At 48.9% G+C, this 16,553-nt stretch overlaps 1 protein-coding gene across 3 annotated transcripts in view; it reads right to left on the bottom strand.

Annotated features, from left to right (window-relative positions):
* Positions 1-1,881: 1,881 nt before the first annotated feature.
* Positions 1,882-16,553, bottom strand: part of LOC148018704 (tetratricopeptide repeat (TPR)-containing protein) — a 109,409-nt gene continuing 94,737 nt past the window's right edge. For 2 of the 3 annotated variants that reach the window (XM_087660981.1, XM_087660980.1), the window contains exons 10-12: positions 3,625-3,897; positions 3,319-3,466; positions 1,882-3,226 (exon numbers count right to left, since the gene is read on the bottom strand). In XM_087660981.1, the coding sequence (XP_087517107.1) occupies positions 2,841-3,226; positions 3,319-3,466; positions 3,625-3,897 (807 nt within the window). In that variant the 3' untranslated portion in view covers positions 1,882-2,840. The remainder of the gene's footprint in view (positions 3,227-3,318; positions 3,467-3,624; positions 3,898-16,553) is intronic. The other variant, XM_087660979.1, reaches the window with a different exon arrangement.

The raw sequence follows: 16,553 nt of genomic DNA, 5'->3' as shown, positions 1-16,553 counted from the left end.
CATTCCCAACATCAATGTTTAACTTTACATTTTACTTTAATGACACTAGAAGAGGCTTACATGTTGTCACACCATACTAGGATAACATATCCCAACCACACTACCTTTGGGACAACCATATATCATCAGTACATCTAATCACCTCAATACCAAGAAAATATATTAACTCATCCAAATCTTTCATCTCAAGCTTTCTTTTCAAAAAACCCTTCATATTAGCAATCTCACTGTCACACTCACATGCAGTAATCAAGTTATCCACATAGATGACTATAGCAATAAAACTTGCATTGCCCCTTTCTCATAAAGTAAGTGATATGTATCAAAACCATTGAAACCAATGTTAAAAATATACTCTCTAATCTTGTTAAACTATACTAGAGATGCTTGCTTCAACCCATAGAGTGTCTTCTTTAACATGCATGCATACGTGGGATACTCAAAACCCTCATGACATATTGCTTTTGCTATATGCATCTCTTCTTGCAAGTCACCATACAAGGAGGTATTCTTCATATCCATTTATTGTAAAATCCAACCTTTAGCTCTACTGCAAAAGCAATCACACATGACAATTACCATCCTAGCAATTAGATTGAATGTCTCTTTATAGTATCTGCCATATATCCATGCATAGTCTTTTGCAACTAGCATGGCCTACATACTAATAGAATCAACTCCATTGTGCTTTAATTTATAAACCCATGTATACCCAATAGACTTATTACTTTTGGACAATGATACTAGATCCCAAGTCGAGTTGGCCTCTAATGTTACCATGTTCTCATCCATTACTGCATCCCAATGAGCATGACCAATAGCATCCTTAAAACAAGTGGACTCAATACCCTCAACTACTCTTATCATATAAGCTTAATTATAAGTTGCATAACCCTCGAAACAAAATCTTCTAACAAGGTGTCTCACCTTGCTAGACTTGCATACTTCTAAATTATTCAATGGAGCCTTCACATTACTATGTCCTATTTCTATACTTCATGTCATGGCTAAAGAAATACCAAGATCATCATCCAAACTTTCTAACCCATTAGAGTCTCAATAAAAAATTGAACTACTAGTAGATGCAATATTACTATCTTGCACTTTCTTCTTTTTATTATTACCTACAATACTAGTATACTTGAAGTTGTGGAGCTACTCGGCCTCCGAGGGGATTGGGTAATGAATAGTAGACTAAGGATTATGAAGCCTAGGCTAGGGACAATGAAAGAGGTAGGACTATGATAGAGCGTTGGGAGCAAAGGCAAGAGACATTGAACAATGATCCTTTCATTCAACACACATTCAATCCATTACCCTTTTTTTTTAAAAGATTTGTTGATGGCATTTGTGGCCGACTCTATATTAACTTGTTTCAGGTTGTACCAAGAAAGTACATGTTTGTGGGTGGAAACCTCATGGAAAATTGAGTCTAAGGCTTTTTAGATTAGACTAGTAAGCTAGATGCGAACATGGTAATAAGTTTGTTAAGAAAACAAGAAAATGGCACAGACTAAATAAAAGTGGATGGAGCAATGGCAAGACAATTGGAGCAATTTTAAAAGTGACTAGGAGTTGAGATAGTGGCAAGAGGCTCAAGATAGTAGCGAGGGGATTGGGTAGTAATGGAAGGGTAGGAACTAAGCCAAGGAGGTTGAGGACAATGAAGGAGAAGGTTGAACAATGGCAGAGGATGGGGGAATAGTGGCGAGAGATACTAAACAATGTTGTGGGGAGGAGAGGGCTGGGCAATGGCGAGAGAGAGAGAGAGAGAGAGAGAGAGATTGTCATCACTCACTAACTTCTTCCAAACAATGATTATACACAATCCCTACATAGAGGGTTGACACTCCAAAGAGCAAATATCAAATTTGTAGGTCCACAAAGGGTGTAGGGATAATTACATTACAGAGAGATTATGGAGACCTACCTTCGACACAAGTAGTATTGTACATCCCTTTTACACTATCACATATTATGGTTTGCACGATTAAACTTAATATCCGATGATTACCACCCATTGTACATGGTTCTATCTCATGGGCCATTCTTGGCCTCAGAAGTCGTTAATCTCTCGCCACCACCATAGCCCATCGTTTCAACCAAAGTTTGTCATATTTCTGATCGACCATCTCAATCCAGCTATGGAAGCCAATCTGCATATAGTTCAGGGGTCACCAACTCCCTGTCTTTTTGTGTTTCCTTGATATGCCCCCGCCCTCCAAGGAAATCAAAACAAGGAAGCAAATAAGCAAGGTATGATCTTTTCAGTGGTTAAAGAAGCTGCATTGTAACAGAGGATTGCATTTCCTGCTTGCTTAGAAGGCCTCCTTGATAGATGGCATGAAGAAACACAAGAGGAAGGGCCACATATCTACAAAGACCACCATTCGTGGTGGATGTAAACATTAGAGTTGTGAAGTCAAATGGCTTGGAAAATATGAATCATTAAACAAGCTAGGCCAGCAGCATGTTGGCCAGTCTAATGGTATATACAGAGGCTGTACAAACAGCCCTAGCTTAGATGCATTGGGCAAAGCTCCTTGGCCCATTATAACATGGTTTTTGTTAAGAGGTAATTTGATCCCAGTTTGAGAGGTTGGATAAGATCGCTATACTCATTTGGAGAAGGGGGAATGCCATTTTGGCATCCTCCTGTAATATCTTACAGACAAAAATTTGCCAATGGTGGTAAGGCTGGTTGAGAAGAATATCAGCAGCGCTTTGCATGCTTCCATGAATTGAGCAGTGGTAAGGATGACTGATAAAATACAAGTAAATAATGTGCTCCATATGCACGAACCAGCAGGAGCTCACAGAACTAAAGTTACTCAGTGATTTTACTGATTCAATCCATGTCCGGTCACAGCTAATGCCTCATCTCTGTGCATCTGTTGCAATGCCTCTGCCTTCATTTTATTGGATTTAGCAGCATCAAGAAGAGGATCTGAGAGCAATGCCTGGTCAAACATTTTTATTGCTTCCTCATAGTTGCATTCTGAAACTAACAGAAGGCCAAGGTTATTACATGCAGGGGCATAATGAGGACAAAAACTGAGAGCCTCATTAAATGCCTTCCGCGCATCTGAAAATCGCTTTTGTTGTCTGTAAAGATTCCCCAGATTTGACCAGATACTGTGTGCTTGTTCATCTGCTACTAATGAAAGCGCCTTCAAATACACTGCTTCCGCAAGAGAGAAATCCTCTGATAGTTGAAGCGCTATTCCTACAGGTGGTTTTCGAATTTGTTTTAGTCATTGAAGCACTGGTAGAAGCGAATGCATTTCAGTGACTCCAAATCTTAAGAAAACCACATACCTAAATTTGACCATGCTGTCGCACAAGTGTTCCGATGGAATATAGCATTCTTCAGATAACTCTGTGCCAAAGTAAATTGTAAAGTACGCAATGTATGTAGCCCCAACTGATGCCATTGAACAGCATCATCTGGATATTCTTCTACAGCCTGTAGGAATACAACTCAAAGTTAAAAAAACTATATTGGCTTTAAAAACTGGGGCCTATTTTATCATAGAAAGACTAACTTGATATCCCCAACCCAAAGAAAAAGACTGCATCTATTGGGCCCCTTTTAAGAAGTTACATGGTTGTTGCTTTTTGGACCTGCTGGAGTGTATGAAAAGCTCTCTGTTTTACTTCTGTCACATCTCCATCAAAAGCAGCTGCTGTTTCATGTTGAGCTCTGTTTACCATGGCAAGCCCAGCCCACGATATGTGTGGTAGAGTGATTCCTGGGTGGCCTTTTAAAATTGATGATATTTCATTGGCAGCCCATGAGAGCTGTTCTGAAACATCATGGGAGAGCTGGGACTCACATACTCTTTGCATGGCAACAGCATACCGAATTGCTAGTCGATTTGGCTCTAGTTTGGAAGCCTGTCAAGACAGCTGGTTGTTAATCTGTGAAACATGGTGCAATAGTCATTAAATACATATCAGAAGAGTAAATAGTCTCATACCAGATTTCATTTTGTAATTACTGATCTAGATGTGTAATTTCTGAAATGTGAATTTCAAAAGGTTTTCCTATCCAGTCTTGACAAGCTGCCACCACTGCATCCTCTATGACTGGGTATGATGCAAGTGACTACCACATTTCAACATGGAAATCGCCAGTGTATTTAATTTTGAGAGAGAGAGAGAGAGAGAGAGAGAGAGAGAGAGAGAGAGGATAGTGCATGTGGTACATAAAGATGGTTACTATCAGAAAGATGCTATGTTTATGTATTAACACTAACAGAGAACACCCAGCTGACAAGTTCATATTTGATAAATCACATAACAGAAATGTTACAAAGAAACCTAGGAGATTGGGATTGTTACTTACAACTCTGATTACAGATCTGGCAGATGCTCTCTTTCTCTGCCATCAATTCGCAGTTGCTTTGCATACTCTTGTAGCATCCATCAAAGTTTCCAGAGACTCCATGGCTCTGAGCCTAGCACGACTCTGGGCTTCTCGCAGACAGACTGCTGAATGCAAATCTCGATCTCAATGTCTTGGCTATGCCAAACTACTTTGCTGCTGCTATTGTCTGCCCAGGCCCCAAGGAATGTGAAAACCAACCACTTCAAAAAAAAAGAATATCTTTTGGGACCAAAAACTAAATCATCTCATCTCCAAATACTCATGAGGAATGGCTGTACAAAGTCCTGTCTACACTAGTGAAGTGCTGTAGGAGATGGTGACCAACAGCAGCAATCTCCTGGGACTCCAAGGATTATGATGATGCAGGCAGGGCAGGCATTGACAGGAGCTGATGTCAAACTTCAGCAGATATTATGATGATGAGGCAAGGACGAAGGATATAGGTGAGAAAAATGAAGGAACCAGGAATGATTCAGGATGAAAAGAGTGGCAAGCCCACAGACCCCTTTTAGAGAACTTTTTAATCCCATTGTCATTCCCAAACTCTGGAATCTGATCTTTTTAATAAATTATCTTGAATTTTGGTTGTATGAGAGCTGAATAATATTGGGTATTGCAGCCTTGAAAGAGAAACAGCAGCTATGGTGGTTGGAACTCCATGAGAGAGAGAGAGAGAGAGAGAGAAAGAAGAAAGAAAGAAAGAAAGAAAGTTATATTAACGTCTACAAGAGGCCAAGTTGGCCTACGAGACCAAAATGTTGCATACAAAATGTCTGGGAGATTTCAAAAGTCCCAGTGAAGCTAACGTTTATGCTATGTTGAACTAAATTGAGTAGGCACAAAATGATATCTAGACTAGATACAATCTAGAGGTACTCCCAGTGCGGTGTGGAACTGCTCCTGGAGTGTTCATCCTAGGATGTCCCGCATGGGTCGGTCTAACATGGAGAGACTAAAGCGACCGGGGCAGGGCCCTCCGATGGCGGCGTAGTATCCCTTGTATCTTCGACATGTGTCTTCTACGGGGACGGGGGACGGGGGCCGGCGGGGCGTGGGCGCCGGGCTTTGCCTCTCGCTGTGGCTATTTCTAAGGTGGTCCCCCGGGGTCGGGAGGCCGGTTGGGCTGGTGGGGGCTCGGTGGTGGGGAGGGTAGCTGGTATTTGGTAGAATTCGTTGAGTGTGCGTTGGTTGGTGGCTCCTTGTCTTTGATCCGTGGTTCCTAGGAGGTGGTCTCTGTGGCGTCGTATTTCCAGTAGAAAGAGCCCCAGGCATCTCTGGTCTTTGAATTCCATTACCTTGGAGAGTGGTCCGAATCCTTCGCTGAATAGGCAGTGGAAGCGTCCCCAGATTTCGTAGTACACTGGGCATCTACAGATATAGTGTTCTTCTGTCTCTGGCTCGAGATGGCAGAGCTGACAGATTCAGTCTTCTGGGGGGAGGGGGTTGGCCCCGTATCTGCCCGTTTCGACCCGTAGTTAGTGTGAGGACATGCGGATCTGTCCGATGGCACTTCTGACCCCGTGAGACAGGTGTGTGTCCATGTAGCTTGGGCGGGTGATGACGCCATCCGGGGAGACGTGCAGGAAGTGCTCTCGGTAGAAAGCCTTCTTGGTTCCTAGTTCCGACGTGGGGGTCACCCATGTCCTGGCTGTGTCTGTCTGGATGATATCCATTCTGATGATGCGATTCACCTCCTCTCGGCTGAGCTCCAGGTGTGGGCAGTCTAGGCTGTATTGTAGTGGGAGGAGGTGGTCCATGTGCAGGCCATGGAGCCATAGCCAAGTCTCTGTTCGGGCATACCAGCACTCAGTGTCCCCTTGTGTTGCTAGCTGTTTGGATGACTCCAGGACGAGTCTGGGGTACCGGTGCCGGAGCAGGTCCCATATTCGGTGCAAGAAGGTCACGGTCTGGAAGAGGGCCTCAGCCATGAGGGGCGGTGCCCCCAGCTCCTCGCAGATGATCTCGTGTGGTAGGGAGGGCTTGCTTCGGATCATCCGTGAGATCATAAGTATTAAGGGTCTCTCCATCTGCTCCCATCCCTCATAGGTGGCCTCCTTAGGCAGTGGCTGGTCATGTGGGGCCCTCCGCGTGTCGTAGAGACTGGACTCCCATATTGGAGCCCCGAATAGGAGGGCTGGTGTGACCAAGGTGTCAAAAAGCCAGAGCTTTGTCCGGGGTTTCTAGAACTGTATGCGGGCACATTGGTTCTCCATTGACCCGAGGGCTGCATAGCCTCGGGTTAGTCTATCTTCTGCTGCTTTTCTCAGGGTAAATCTCGGTCCAAAGAATGTAGTCCCCAGATAGACGTATCTTTGGACCACGTCCACTGTCTCTCCGCCTATGTGAAGGGGGGTATCGACCGTCGGAGCCATTGGGTTGACGTATTGAACACCATGACCTTGGTTTTCCCCAGGTTCACAGTTAGGTCTTTGTCTTGGCAGAAGGCCTGTAGTACGTCCAGTTGGTGCTATAGCCCTTCGGGTGTGCTGGAGATGAGGACTATGTCGTCCGTATATAGTAAGATGGGTATCAGTGTCCCTCCCAGGCTCGATCCCTCCTCGCCCAATCTATCTATGTACTCTGAGATCTCATCAATGTAGAGGCCAAGTAGGGTGGGTGAGAGTGGGCATCCCTGCTTGACTCCAATGGTGTCGGTTATCTCCTTTGACAGCCCTCCTGGTGCCCGAACTCGGCCCGTTACCGATTCGTATAGTGCCAGTATCCCCCATCGCATTTCGGTTGGGACCTCCAGTTCCTGTAGTCTCTGCGTGAGCCTCGCTCGTGGGACTGTGTCAAAGGCCTTGCGGAAGTCCACGAAGCAGCAGTACACCCGTCTTCCATGTGCTCTGCCCTCCTCTATGATGGCTCTCAGTGTGAGGATATGGTCAAGGGTGCAGAAACCCCTCCTAAACCCTGCTTGTCCTGCCGCCCGATGTTGGTGTTGCTCTGCCCACTTGCTCAGCTCGTGGTCCAGTATGGATCCATAGAGCTTGGCTAGTACATGGCCAACCATGATTGTTCGGTAGTTCGTGGGAACCATGGGGTCTCCAGTCTTCAGGATAGGTATTATGGTGTTGGTTGACCAGCTGGCAGGGAAGCCTTCGCATAGGGCTCTGTTGAACATGTGTGCTAGGAGAGGTGCCAGTATGTCTCTGGCATGGGTCAAATGCTCTGCTACCAAGCCTTCGTGGTCTTGGGCACGGCCATTTTGGAGCTATCAATGGCGTCCCAAACCCGCCCCGTGCTGAAGAATGTGGATGATCCGGGTCTGCTCCCTGGGGGCCGGGGTAGCTGGGGCTGCTTGGGTACTTGGTATAGTGAGGTTGCATATGCGTGCCAAGTGTCCGGGAAGGTGATGGGCGTCTGGGCTCGAGGTTCCTGAAACGCCTTCCATGCCTCTTTGCTGTCCTGTCCTAAGAATAGCTGGTAGAATTCGTGTTCCACTTTGGAGAGGTAGGCTCGTTTCTTCCGTCGCACTAGACAACGGAAGATCAAGCGTGCCTGTTTATGCGTGTGTACTCCCCGTGCTTCGTCCTATTGAAGACGGAGAGCCGGGTTTCCCTGCACTCTACGTCGTACCAGCTATTCTGTGGGACATTCTTGTTTGGAGGGGTGGAGTGGGGGGATGTGTGGGGGAAGTATTCGGCAGCCAAGGTGTGTAGTGTGCCCGCCAACTGTGCTGTGACCTCCTCCAGGGGTGTGTGGGGGTCCATTTCCTGCAGGCTCCAATAGAAATGGTCAGATTATGCGCTCGCAGTTAGCCTGGTAAAGTGGTACCTGGGGAATCTTGGGGGGTTGCTTGGTGGGGGGGTTAGGTCATACCTACAAGTTATGTCAAATTGCATGTAGGCATGGTTGGCAGCCACTGCGAGTGGGCGAGGTGATATTCTAAAGGACTGGATATCGGGGATAAATGGTAGAGGGCCGAGGATATAGTCCACTGTGCTTGCTCCCATTTTCTGTGTGGGTGCTCCATGTACCCCCCGTCCGATGCAATTGGCCGCGTGCTTGTGTGGGAGGCATCCGACCCGGGCCATCTGTCGAGACCATTGAGGATGGCTAGTCCGTGGGCCCCCCCTAACACCAGTAGGTGTTCACCATATTTGGTGCATTCAGCCGTGTCCTGTGATGCCTGGTTGAGTCCTATCTCCTCCGATGCGATCTCTTTGTACATGTGGTCTTCGCTCTCGAAGAAGGGGGTCTGCCTCTGTGTTGTGCGTGCATTGAAGTCTCCGGCCAACATGACATCCCCCAAGCTGGAGTAGTGCATGATATCCTCGTACAATGGTAGGTATGGTGACTCGCCCTTCGGTGATGCGTATGGGGAGTGTGCTGGTGGGAAATAGCACACTGCCATGTATATGTCTTGGGGGCGATCTGTGTGTATTCAGATCAACATGAACCGGGCTTTCTCATCTTTCCGCATGACTTGCACCATGGGCTATAACTCCTCCCTGTACAACACAGCCACCCCTCCATACCCTCGGGTCCCTCCTTTTGTTCGGGCTCTAGGGCGGCATGCCGTCTCCCATCTATATCCCCTCACTTCTGGTAAGTAGGTGTCTGGGCTTTGGTGGGTTTCTGTGTAGAGGACGATGTCCTTGCCGGTGAAGGTCTCCTGGAATAATCCTGCATCTGTTTTCATAGCTCCGTTGCAGTTCCACACTGCAAACCTCGCGTGGGTCTCATAGGCCGCGCCCCGTCATTGGCGTTTATCTGTGATGATGACACGACCGTCTCTGTATACTGCCCATTTTCCTACTTTGCGAGCCTCCAGGATCTGTGGCATGCATTCTTTACGGTGTGCCATCTGTGCGGGTGTGAGGCCATCCTCCAGGTAGACTTTTTCCTCTTTTAGAGCTGTCCTTTTAGAGAGGAAGGCTCGTCTGGATTCTAAGTTGGCAAATTTGAGGATAAGAGGCCTTCCCTTGGTGAGGTCTCTCCCTACGCGCCATGCATTCTCCACTATTTGAGGGTCCTCTACTCCCAGCTTTTCACATATCTACTTGGCGTCTTCCAGGGGGCTATCCCCTTCCTTCCATCCGACCACCCGGATGTGGAGCACTCTAGGCTTTCTCCTTTTCTCCTCCTCCGGTGCTGCATTCACAAACTCCTCCTTCTTTGTTGGTGACTTCTTGGCTACCTCAATCCATTTGGAGTTCTCGGCCACTTCGGCTTGTGCTTTTTTCACTATATTCGCCCATGTGTTGAGCTCCTTTGTTACTTGTGTCTTCATCTCGTTGATCTCGGTTTGCACCTTGGTGGGCGTTGTTTCGGTGATTTCTCCTTCCTAAGAGAGAGCTCTTGCAAGTACACAAAGCAAATACCAAATAGATAGATTGAGTGATTGATATGAAACTTACACCTTTACATTCTTGGTGACACAACTTGCACAGTGAAGAGAGAGAGAGAGAGATACAGCTTGCACACATGACATGACACAAGCCATAGAGCATAAATAAAACAGATGATAGATGCCAAGCTCATCCCCCAACCATAGAGCCTAAATGGCCTCATCCCCAGGCCAAGAATAGGCAACTTGTCAAGCCAAGCTCATTGCAAGGACCAATGTCCCATACCATCAACCCACCCCATCCCAAGTACGTGAGGGAACTTGAGTCAAAGTATGATCCCATGAAAGATGCCACACAAACACGCCCTGAGTTAATAGAATTCCTTAACCTCCCTAGCCCTAGTTCGTGTTCACACTACAAGACCCTTCAGCCATCCTGTCTTTTAGAACACGTTTGCACCTAGTGACTAGATGGTCAAGCAATTATATAGACCAAAACAGCTACAACTAAGCTCACGCCCGTCACGTCGCAAGCTGCCCCCGCTCCCTTTGATCGCGCCCACCCCAGATCGATCGCACCGTTTCGTCAGCTCACCCCCCCACACTGAATCCCCCCCCCCCCCGCCATATCGCCCCCGCCCCGCCTGCCCGTCTTTCGCCCCCACCCCCGACAATCCGCCCCAACAATCCACCCTATCTGCTACCGCCATATCCACATCCCCCCCGCGCCGCTCGCCCTACTATCCCCGCCATATCCACCCCTTGCTTTGCTGTCTCCCCCCCCCCCCCCCCCCGCGGGCCAAGCCACCCTTTGCTCCAGACCCCCCCCCCCCCCCACTGCCAAAAATAGCAGCTCCCCCCCCCCCCCACCCTCTAGTTGTTCCCTCTATCTGCAGCAACTTTCCCCTCTCAAGTATCACCACGACGTGATCGGTAGTTTTCTCATAAGGAACACACAATGGAAACCTCTGGTCACACGCCAGCGCACTCAACAAGTGCCCCCCAGTCAAACACCTTGCGCGTAGTTCTCTCTAAGGAGCAGCTCTTAACCGTCTGAGCTAAGGAGCTAGAGCTAATGGAAACAACGATTCATGGTCAGGTAGTAGGACATTCCCAAGCCAAGGCCCAGCTTCGCGACTGGCTTCACTCCACGCTGCGTATCGGCACAGCGCAGATCGTGGAGGCGGTACTATTGGGCCAAGGGATCTTCATGGTCCGGCTCAGTTCGGCAGAAGCAGCTCCCGAGTTACTCGCCAATTCACCATATGCGTCCACGAAGGGGGTCATATACATGGTCCCTTGGTACAGTGGCTTTACTGTGGAGGCGTTTGCACTCCACAACAGGTTTCTTCGGCACCCGGTCACCCTTCTTTTCCCCGGCCTGGTGATTGAGTATCACTAGTTGGTGGAAGACTTTGGACGGCTCTTCAGCACTGTCCTTCCCACGTCTTTCACGAATGCAGTGACAACAGCAAGAGTCCCAAAGGTACGGGTGGCAGTGAAAGAGGTTAAGAATATCCCACAGTTCCTAGAGATTGAGGCAAACAGGCACTCCTTTAGGCAACAGGTCATTGTGACTGGGCAACCAGGGCAATGCCTACACTGCCACGACTTTGGGCATCATGCAACAGTTTGTACGCGTTTCGGAGCCAAGGTGGCTCCGCCCACAGGTCCGCAGGTGGACGCTAACGGCTTCACACGGGTCCAGAGATGACACAGAGGGAGACGGCAAGGGGGGGCACAGCCAGCTCCTCAGACCCAGCCTCGTCAGCAAGGTGCAAGCGGACAAGCGATCCCCCCTCGACAAAGCACTCCACAGCCCCCCCCCCCCCCCCCCCGGTCCGTCCCACCTGACAGGACCGCAGCCCCCCACATTCTCCACCCGCGCCACAGGCTCCCTTGCTTGAGTTCCCACAGTCCCCTCACCCCCCCCCCCCCACCACTGACCTTGGCCAAACCCAACCTTGCCAAGTGAGTCCCCCCCAAACCCACCCCCCCTCCTCCCACAGGAGGTGACGAGCCACACACACACCTACCTCGTACGTGCACCAGCAGTCTTCCCCCTCCCACACAACCACCAGCTCATCCACCCCAACCTTGCCAAGTGAGTCCCCCCCAAACCCACCCCCCCCTCCTCCCACAGGAGGTGACGAGCCACACACACACCTACCTCGTACGTGCACCAGCAATCTTCCCCCTCCCACACAACCACCAGCTCATCCACCCCTGCTACCCGCCACACCTTCCCAAGACAGGCACAGTTGCTGCCACACGAGTTCTTCCATAGTGGCCCATGGTCCTACCAGCGAGTTGCGGAGTGCGGAGAGTTTCCACTACCTCTAGAGGTGGGGATCTTCATGGTTCGTAAGTCAAGGAGGGGCAAGGTCCATCTACTAGCACCATCAGATGGACCAAACTACGCCGTTTTTCTTCAATCCTCTTACTCAGGGGAGTGAACGACTACACAGATTGAGGAGTTGAAGAGTTAGGTGGCGGATCACATCTCCCAGTGGATGGGAGATTAAGGATTAGCACTGTTTACACAACAGTGACTAGCTTGCATGATGGACATTAACTGGTAGGTTGGTGCCGAGGTCCCACACTTGAGCATCATCTTTCGAGCCCCTCCACAGTGGAGAGCTCCGAGGGACGTGATCGAGTGGCCCTCGGCACAAGCGGCCCGTTTCTACCAGTGTACAGAGCCGCGATTCTCAACATGGCTAATAGATGCATTGATAGTACCACTTGGAGCATCTATCACCCCTATGGTCCCGCCAAGGGCCACCATGGGGGACTGGAGCTCATCATCCAGACCAGTAGCAAAGTGCACTTGCATGCTTCACAGTTTCTCCTCATCATCAGCAACATCCACACCGAACAGATGCCTATTTGGTCAGTCACAGGTTTCCCCATGAGCTTACACCTTGCATCTTGAAATGTGAATAGCCTCCACTACAGTGAGGCACGTGGTTCCAGGAAGTTGATTGTTCAGCAAGAGTTGCAGCCTGCCCTTGCCGGACGGATCGACATCTTGCTTCTGCAGGAGCACAAGCTCATCCCCACCCAAGCCCAACAGGTGGGGAAGATACTTCCCAGCAGCTCGTACACTTACTGGGAGCATGCCATAGGTGCCCACGGCAAGAATGGAGGCGTATGCACCTCTATTGGCCCAAGTCTCACCGCCTATGTACGAGACCACGGGACGATAGTGGCAAGAAGGATTCTATGGATTAGATTGGATATTGGGGACTCGTGTATTAGAGTTCTTAATGTCTATGCCCCTACGGAGGTTAGGGCACGTAGCAAGTTCTGGGTGGAGATCGCAGATGGACTCCCAGAGGTGGACTCCTGGATTGTTAAAGGATATTTCAACAACCTGGAGGCCTTGGAGGACCAGCAAGGCAGAGGCAGAAACTATCATGGCATGGCTGAGGAGGAGCAGGAGCCACGGGAGGTCTTTTTGCTTGTAGTCGGAGCACGTGCTGCCCAGAAAGACCCTGCCTTCCACAGGAGGGAGAGGTCATTGGACTTCTCTTGGGGATACAGGCGGCTGGGTGGAGTCCTGCTGGAGTGGTTGGACAAGTTTTATGTGGGAGAGTGGGGAGGCTCTCATAGAGGCCAAATTGAGCAGTTGGCAGACACCACGTTGTCCGATCATTGCACGGTTCTCTTAACACTTTACCCCCCAGCATCCGCCCTAGACACACAATCCTGTCGGATCCCTGACTCGATCTATATGAGGGAGGAGGTGACAAGACAGATACAGCAGATTTGGACCAGAGAGTGGGACAAGAGGGACCGGATAGCAGAGGAGGTTGCAAAGGTCCTAGCCGAGTCAAGTAGAATCTGCCAAGAGGCAGCCATATAGGCCAGGCAACAATGTTGGGAGGAGAGAGCACTCCGGCAGGACCTTGCAACCACGCAGAGATTATTGCAGGAGGCACCACGAGATCCCACCCTCCACACACAGGAGATGCGCACGAGCAGCCATTGCTGGCCTAGAGGACAAGTGCTCGGAGTTCTCTTTCCGAACCTCAGTAGCCTTCTGGGCACGGAAGGGAGACACGATGTGCATGGAGTTCTTCCAAGTGCACCAACCATGCACCGCAAGAGAGCAAATACGCAACCTTTGGGATCAGTATGGGAGGACCCGTTCTAGCCCAGATGAGGTGATGGAGATTGCCACTGACTATTACACGCGCCTTTTCCAGCAAGAGACAGCTTCAGCTAGAGGGTAGACATGTAGACAGCAAGTATGGGATCACATCCCGTCCCTCATCACAAAGGAGATTGGGCGCTCCCTCTTAGCCCCCTTCACAGAGAAGAAACTAGAGGAGGCTTTCCATACACAGGATGGGCAGAAATGCCCGGGGGAGGATGGCCTCTCTAAGGCCTTCTTCACTACCTATTGGGAAGTGGTGAAGGACCCCCTACTGATGGCCTTCCAGGAGATTTTCACTTCAGGACAGATGCCAAGGAGTCTCTCGGTAGGCCTTATCAGTCTTCTCCCCAAAGGGGGAGACCAGTTGGAGCTCTCCCAGTGGAGACCAATCACCTTATTGTCAATGGCCTATAAGGCACTGGCAAAGATGATTGGTAGGCGACATCGCCTCGTGCTTCCAAATATCATCCATGACACACAGACAGGCTTTGTCCAGGATAGGAGCATCCTAGACAATGTATTTACCTTCTTTGAGGCGATAGAGTGGGCTCAACACAGTGGGCAGAGACTGGCAGTACTACTCTTGGATTTCAAGAAAGGTTATGACACGGTGGAGTGGGATTTCCTAGAGGGCACCATGGTGAGGTTGGGATTCCCCCATGCTTGGATTCGTGGGGTCTCCGGTCAATATAGATCGGCCACCAGCAAGATTCTCATAGGCGGAAGACGAGGGAACGAGTTTCGGCTGGAGAGATCGGTTCGACAGGGCTGTCCCTTGGCCCCATTCCTGTTTCTACTTTTCGCAGAGGTGATGTCTCACTTCCTCAAGTCACGTGTGAGCAGATTACATGGCCTCCGACTTCTAGTGAGAGAGGAGACTGAGTTGTTAGACTCAGAGTACGCAGATGATACAGCCCTCTACATAGAGGACGATGAGTCGAGAGAGAGAGAGAGAGAGAGAGAGAAGGGGGGGGGGGGGGGCTTGCTTGGGGGAGAAATAAGAAAGAAAGAAGAAAATAAAAAGAAATGAAAAAGAAAAAAAGAAAGTTGTAGACTTAAAGTAGAGTGGCCAAAAAGTGCCCGTTTTTTCATACTAAATCGTACGGCTACGGATCGTACCGTATGGATCAATCTGTACTACGTACAGAGACAACCCTGATGCTATAGGCTCTATAACTACAAATGTAGTGCTCCTCACTCTTCACTTCATGAAGAGATCCCTAAAGTATGGCATTTTCAAGGGAACAAGCTATTGTCGCATGACCAAGTTCCTCGCAATGTGAGAGAGGTGTATGAAGGGGGAGTTAGGGTCATATTGAAAGTGGCGGAGGTGGTCCATATCAATCCCATATCCTCTAAGCCACTACTCAACATGTGCATATCTGGCTTAGCTGCCTAGAGGCCTCGATTTTTTTGCTAGGTAGTTTATCTAGATGTATGTCACATACTCTATGTATGAAGCTAATGGTTTGAAAAAGGCCTCCATCATCATGGGAGTGCAACAAACTTGGCTCTAATGGTCTCATGCGGTATTGATGGTTTGTAGCAGATCACCCACGATAGCATGATGACCTATGGTCTCTCAATCTCTATTCATGGGCATGTGGCCAAGCCAAGAATCGAAACAAGAGAAACAAAGATGACACAACCAATCTAGTGGGCTATGATGCTAGTCCATCTAACCACCTGGCCTCACGGGCCAGGAGCGTATGAGTCTCACTCTACACTAATCGATTCTGCATTTGTATTGAGTCATAGTCCAATGTTCACCATCTCTTCTCCTCAAAGAGGGAGATCCCATAACATATAGGCATAGTGCCTTGTAGCACATACATAAGGAAGCACCTCTCAGCTGATTACCGCAGCTCCACTGCGACTCTCCTACACCTCGCGGATTGGCCCCAAGATGCATCACTCCAACATAAAGTACACAGGATACATGCTCCACTCTTTGATTTTGAACGTATTCCAAGAGATACCATGTTTCCTTATCAAATAATTCCCAAAAAACCTGATTGACTAGCCTACGGATCAAGTTGTCTTCCCACACTCAAGCGTAGGTCATTATAACGGAAAATAGGTACTATGCATCCAGTTCTTCATATCCCGATACCATGGCTGATATGCACATGAAAAAGTGGATGATCTTAATGTGCTCAAACATAATTTACAATCAGAAGAAACGTGGCATGCACAACCAAGCTTTCCAATGCTCATTCACTAACTCGTTGAGGCGATGTAAGGATAGCACCGAGACAACACTCATGCCCTCACAGACCTTGACTCCAACACGGAGTGGGGCTGGGTGAGTAGAGGGCAGACCGTGCGGTACCTAGGGTTCCAGGTGTTGAGAAACCCTTCACCCGCAGTTTGCGTTTCTTGTGTTTCTGTGTTTTGCGTTTAGGGTTTGCAGCCCCAAAAAGGGGCGCCATCCTAGACTGGCTGTGCCTATTTATAGGCCACTCTCTCATTCATTTCTCACGGCTGATTCATTCAATCTGTCACCTCCTCTCCAGCCTCTCCACTACCCTCACACCCCTTCAGGAGAACATTGCGGTTTGTGGTTCGTGGCTGTCTTCATCATCTTTCTTTTGCTACGGCACCCTTGTTCTCTTATATCACATTCACTCCATGATTCGGAACTTCATCATTCCATTCATCAGAGTTTCTTCTCTCTTCTCCATGTTTGCCGAGTTCACTCCGTGTTC

Source organism: Lygodium microphyllum, chromosome 20 (genome assembly GCF_053477565.2).
Source record: "Lygodium microphyllum isolate KBCC chromosome 20, Lygodium_microphyllum_v1.1.10, whole genome shotgun sequence".
Classification (NCBI taxonomy): domain Eukaryota; kingdom Viridiplantae; phylum Streptophyta; class Polypodiopsida; order Schizaeales; family Lygodiaceae; genus Lygodium; species Lygodium microphyllum.
This window is presented reverse-complemented; position numbering and strand designations above follow the sequence as displayed.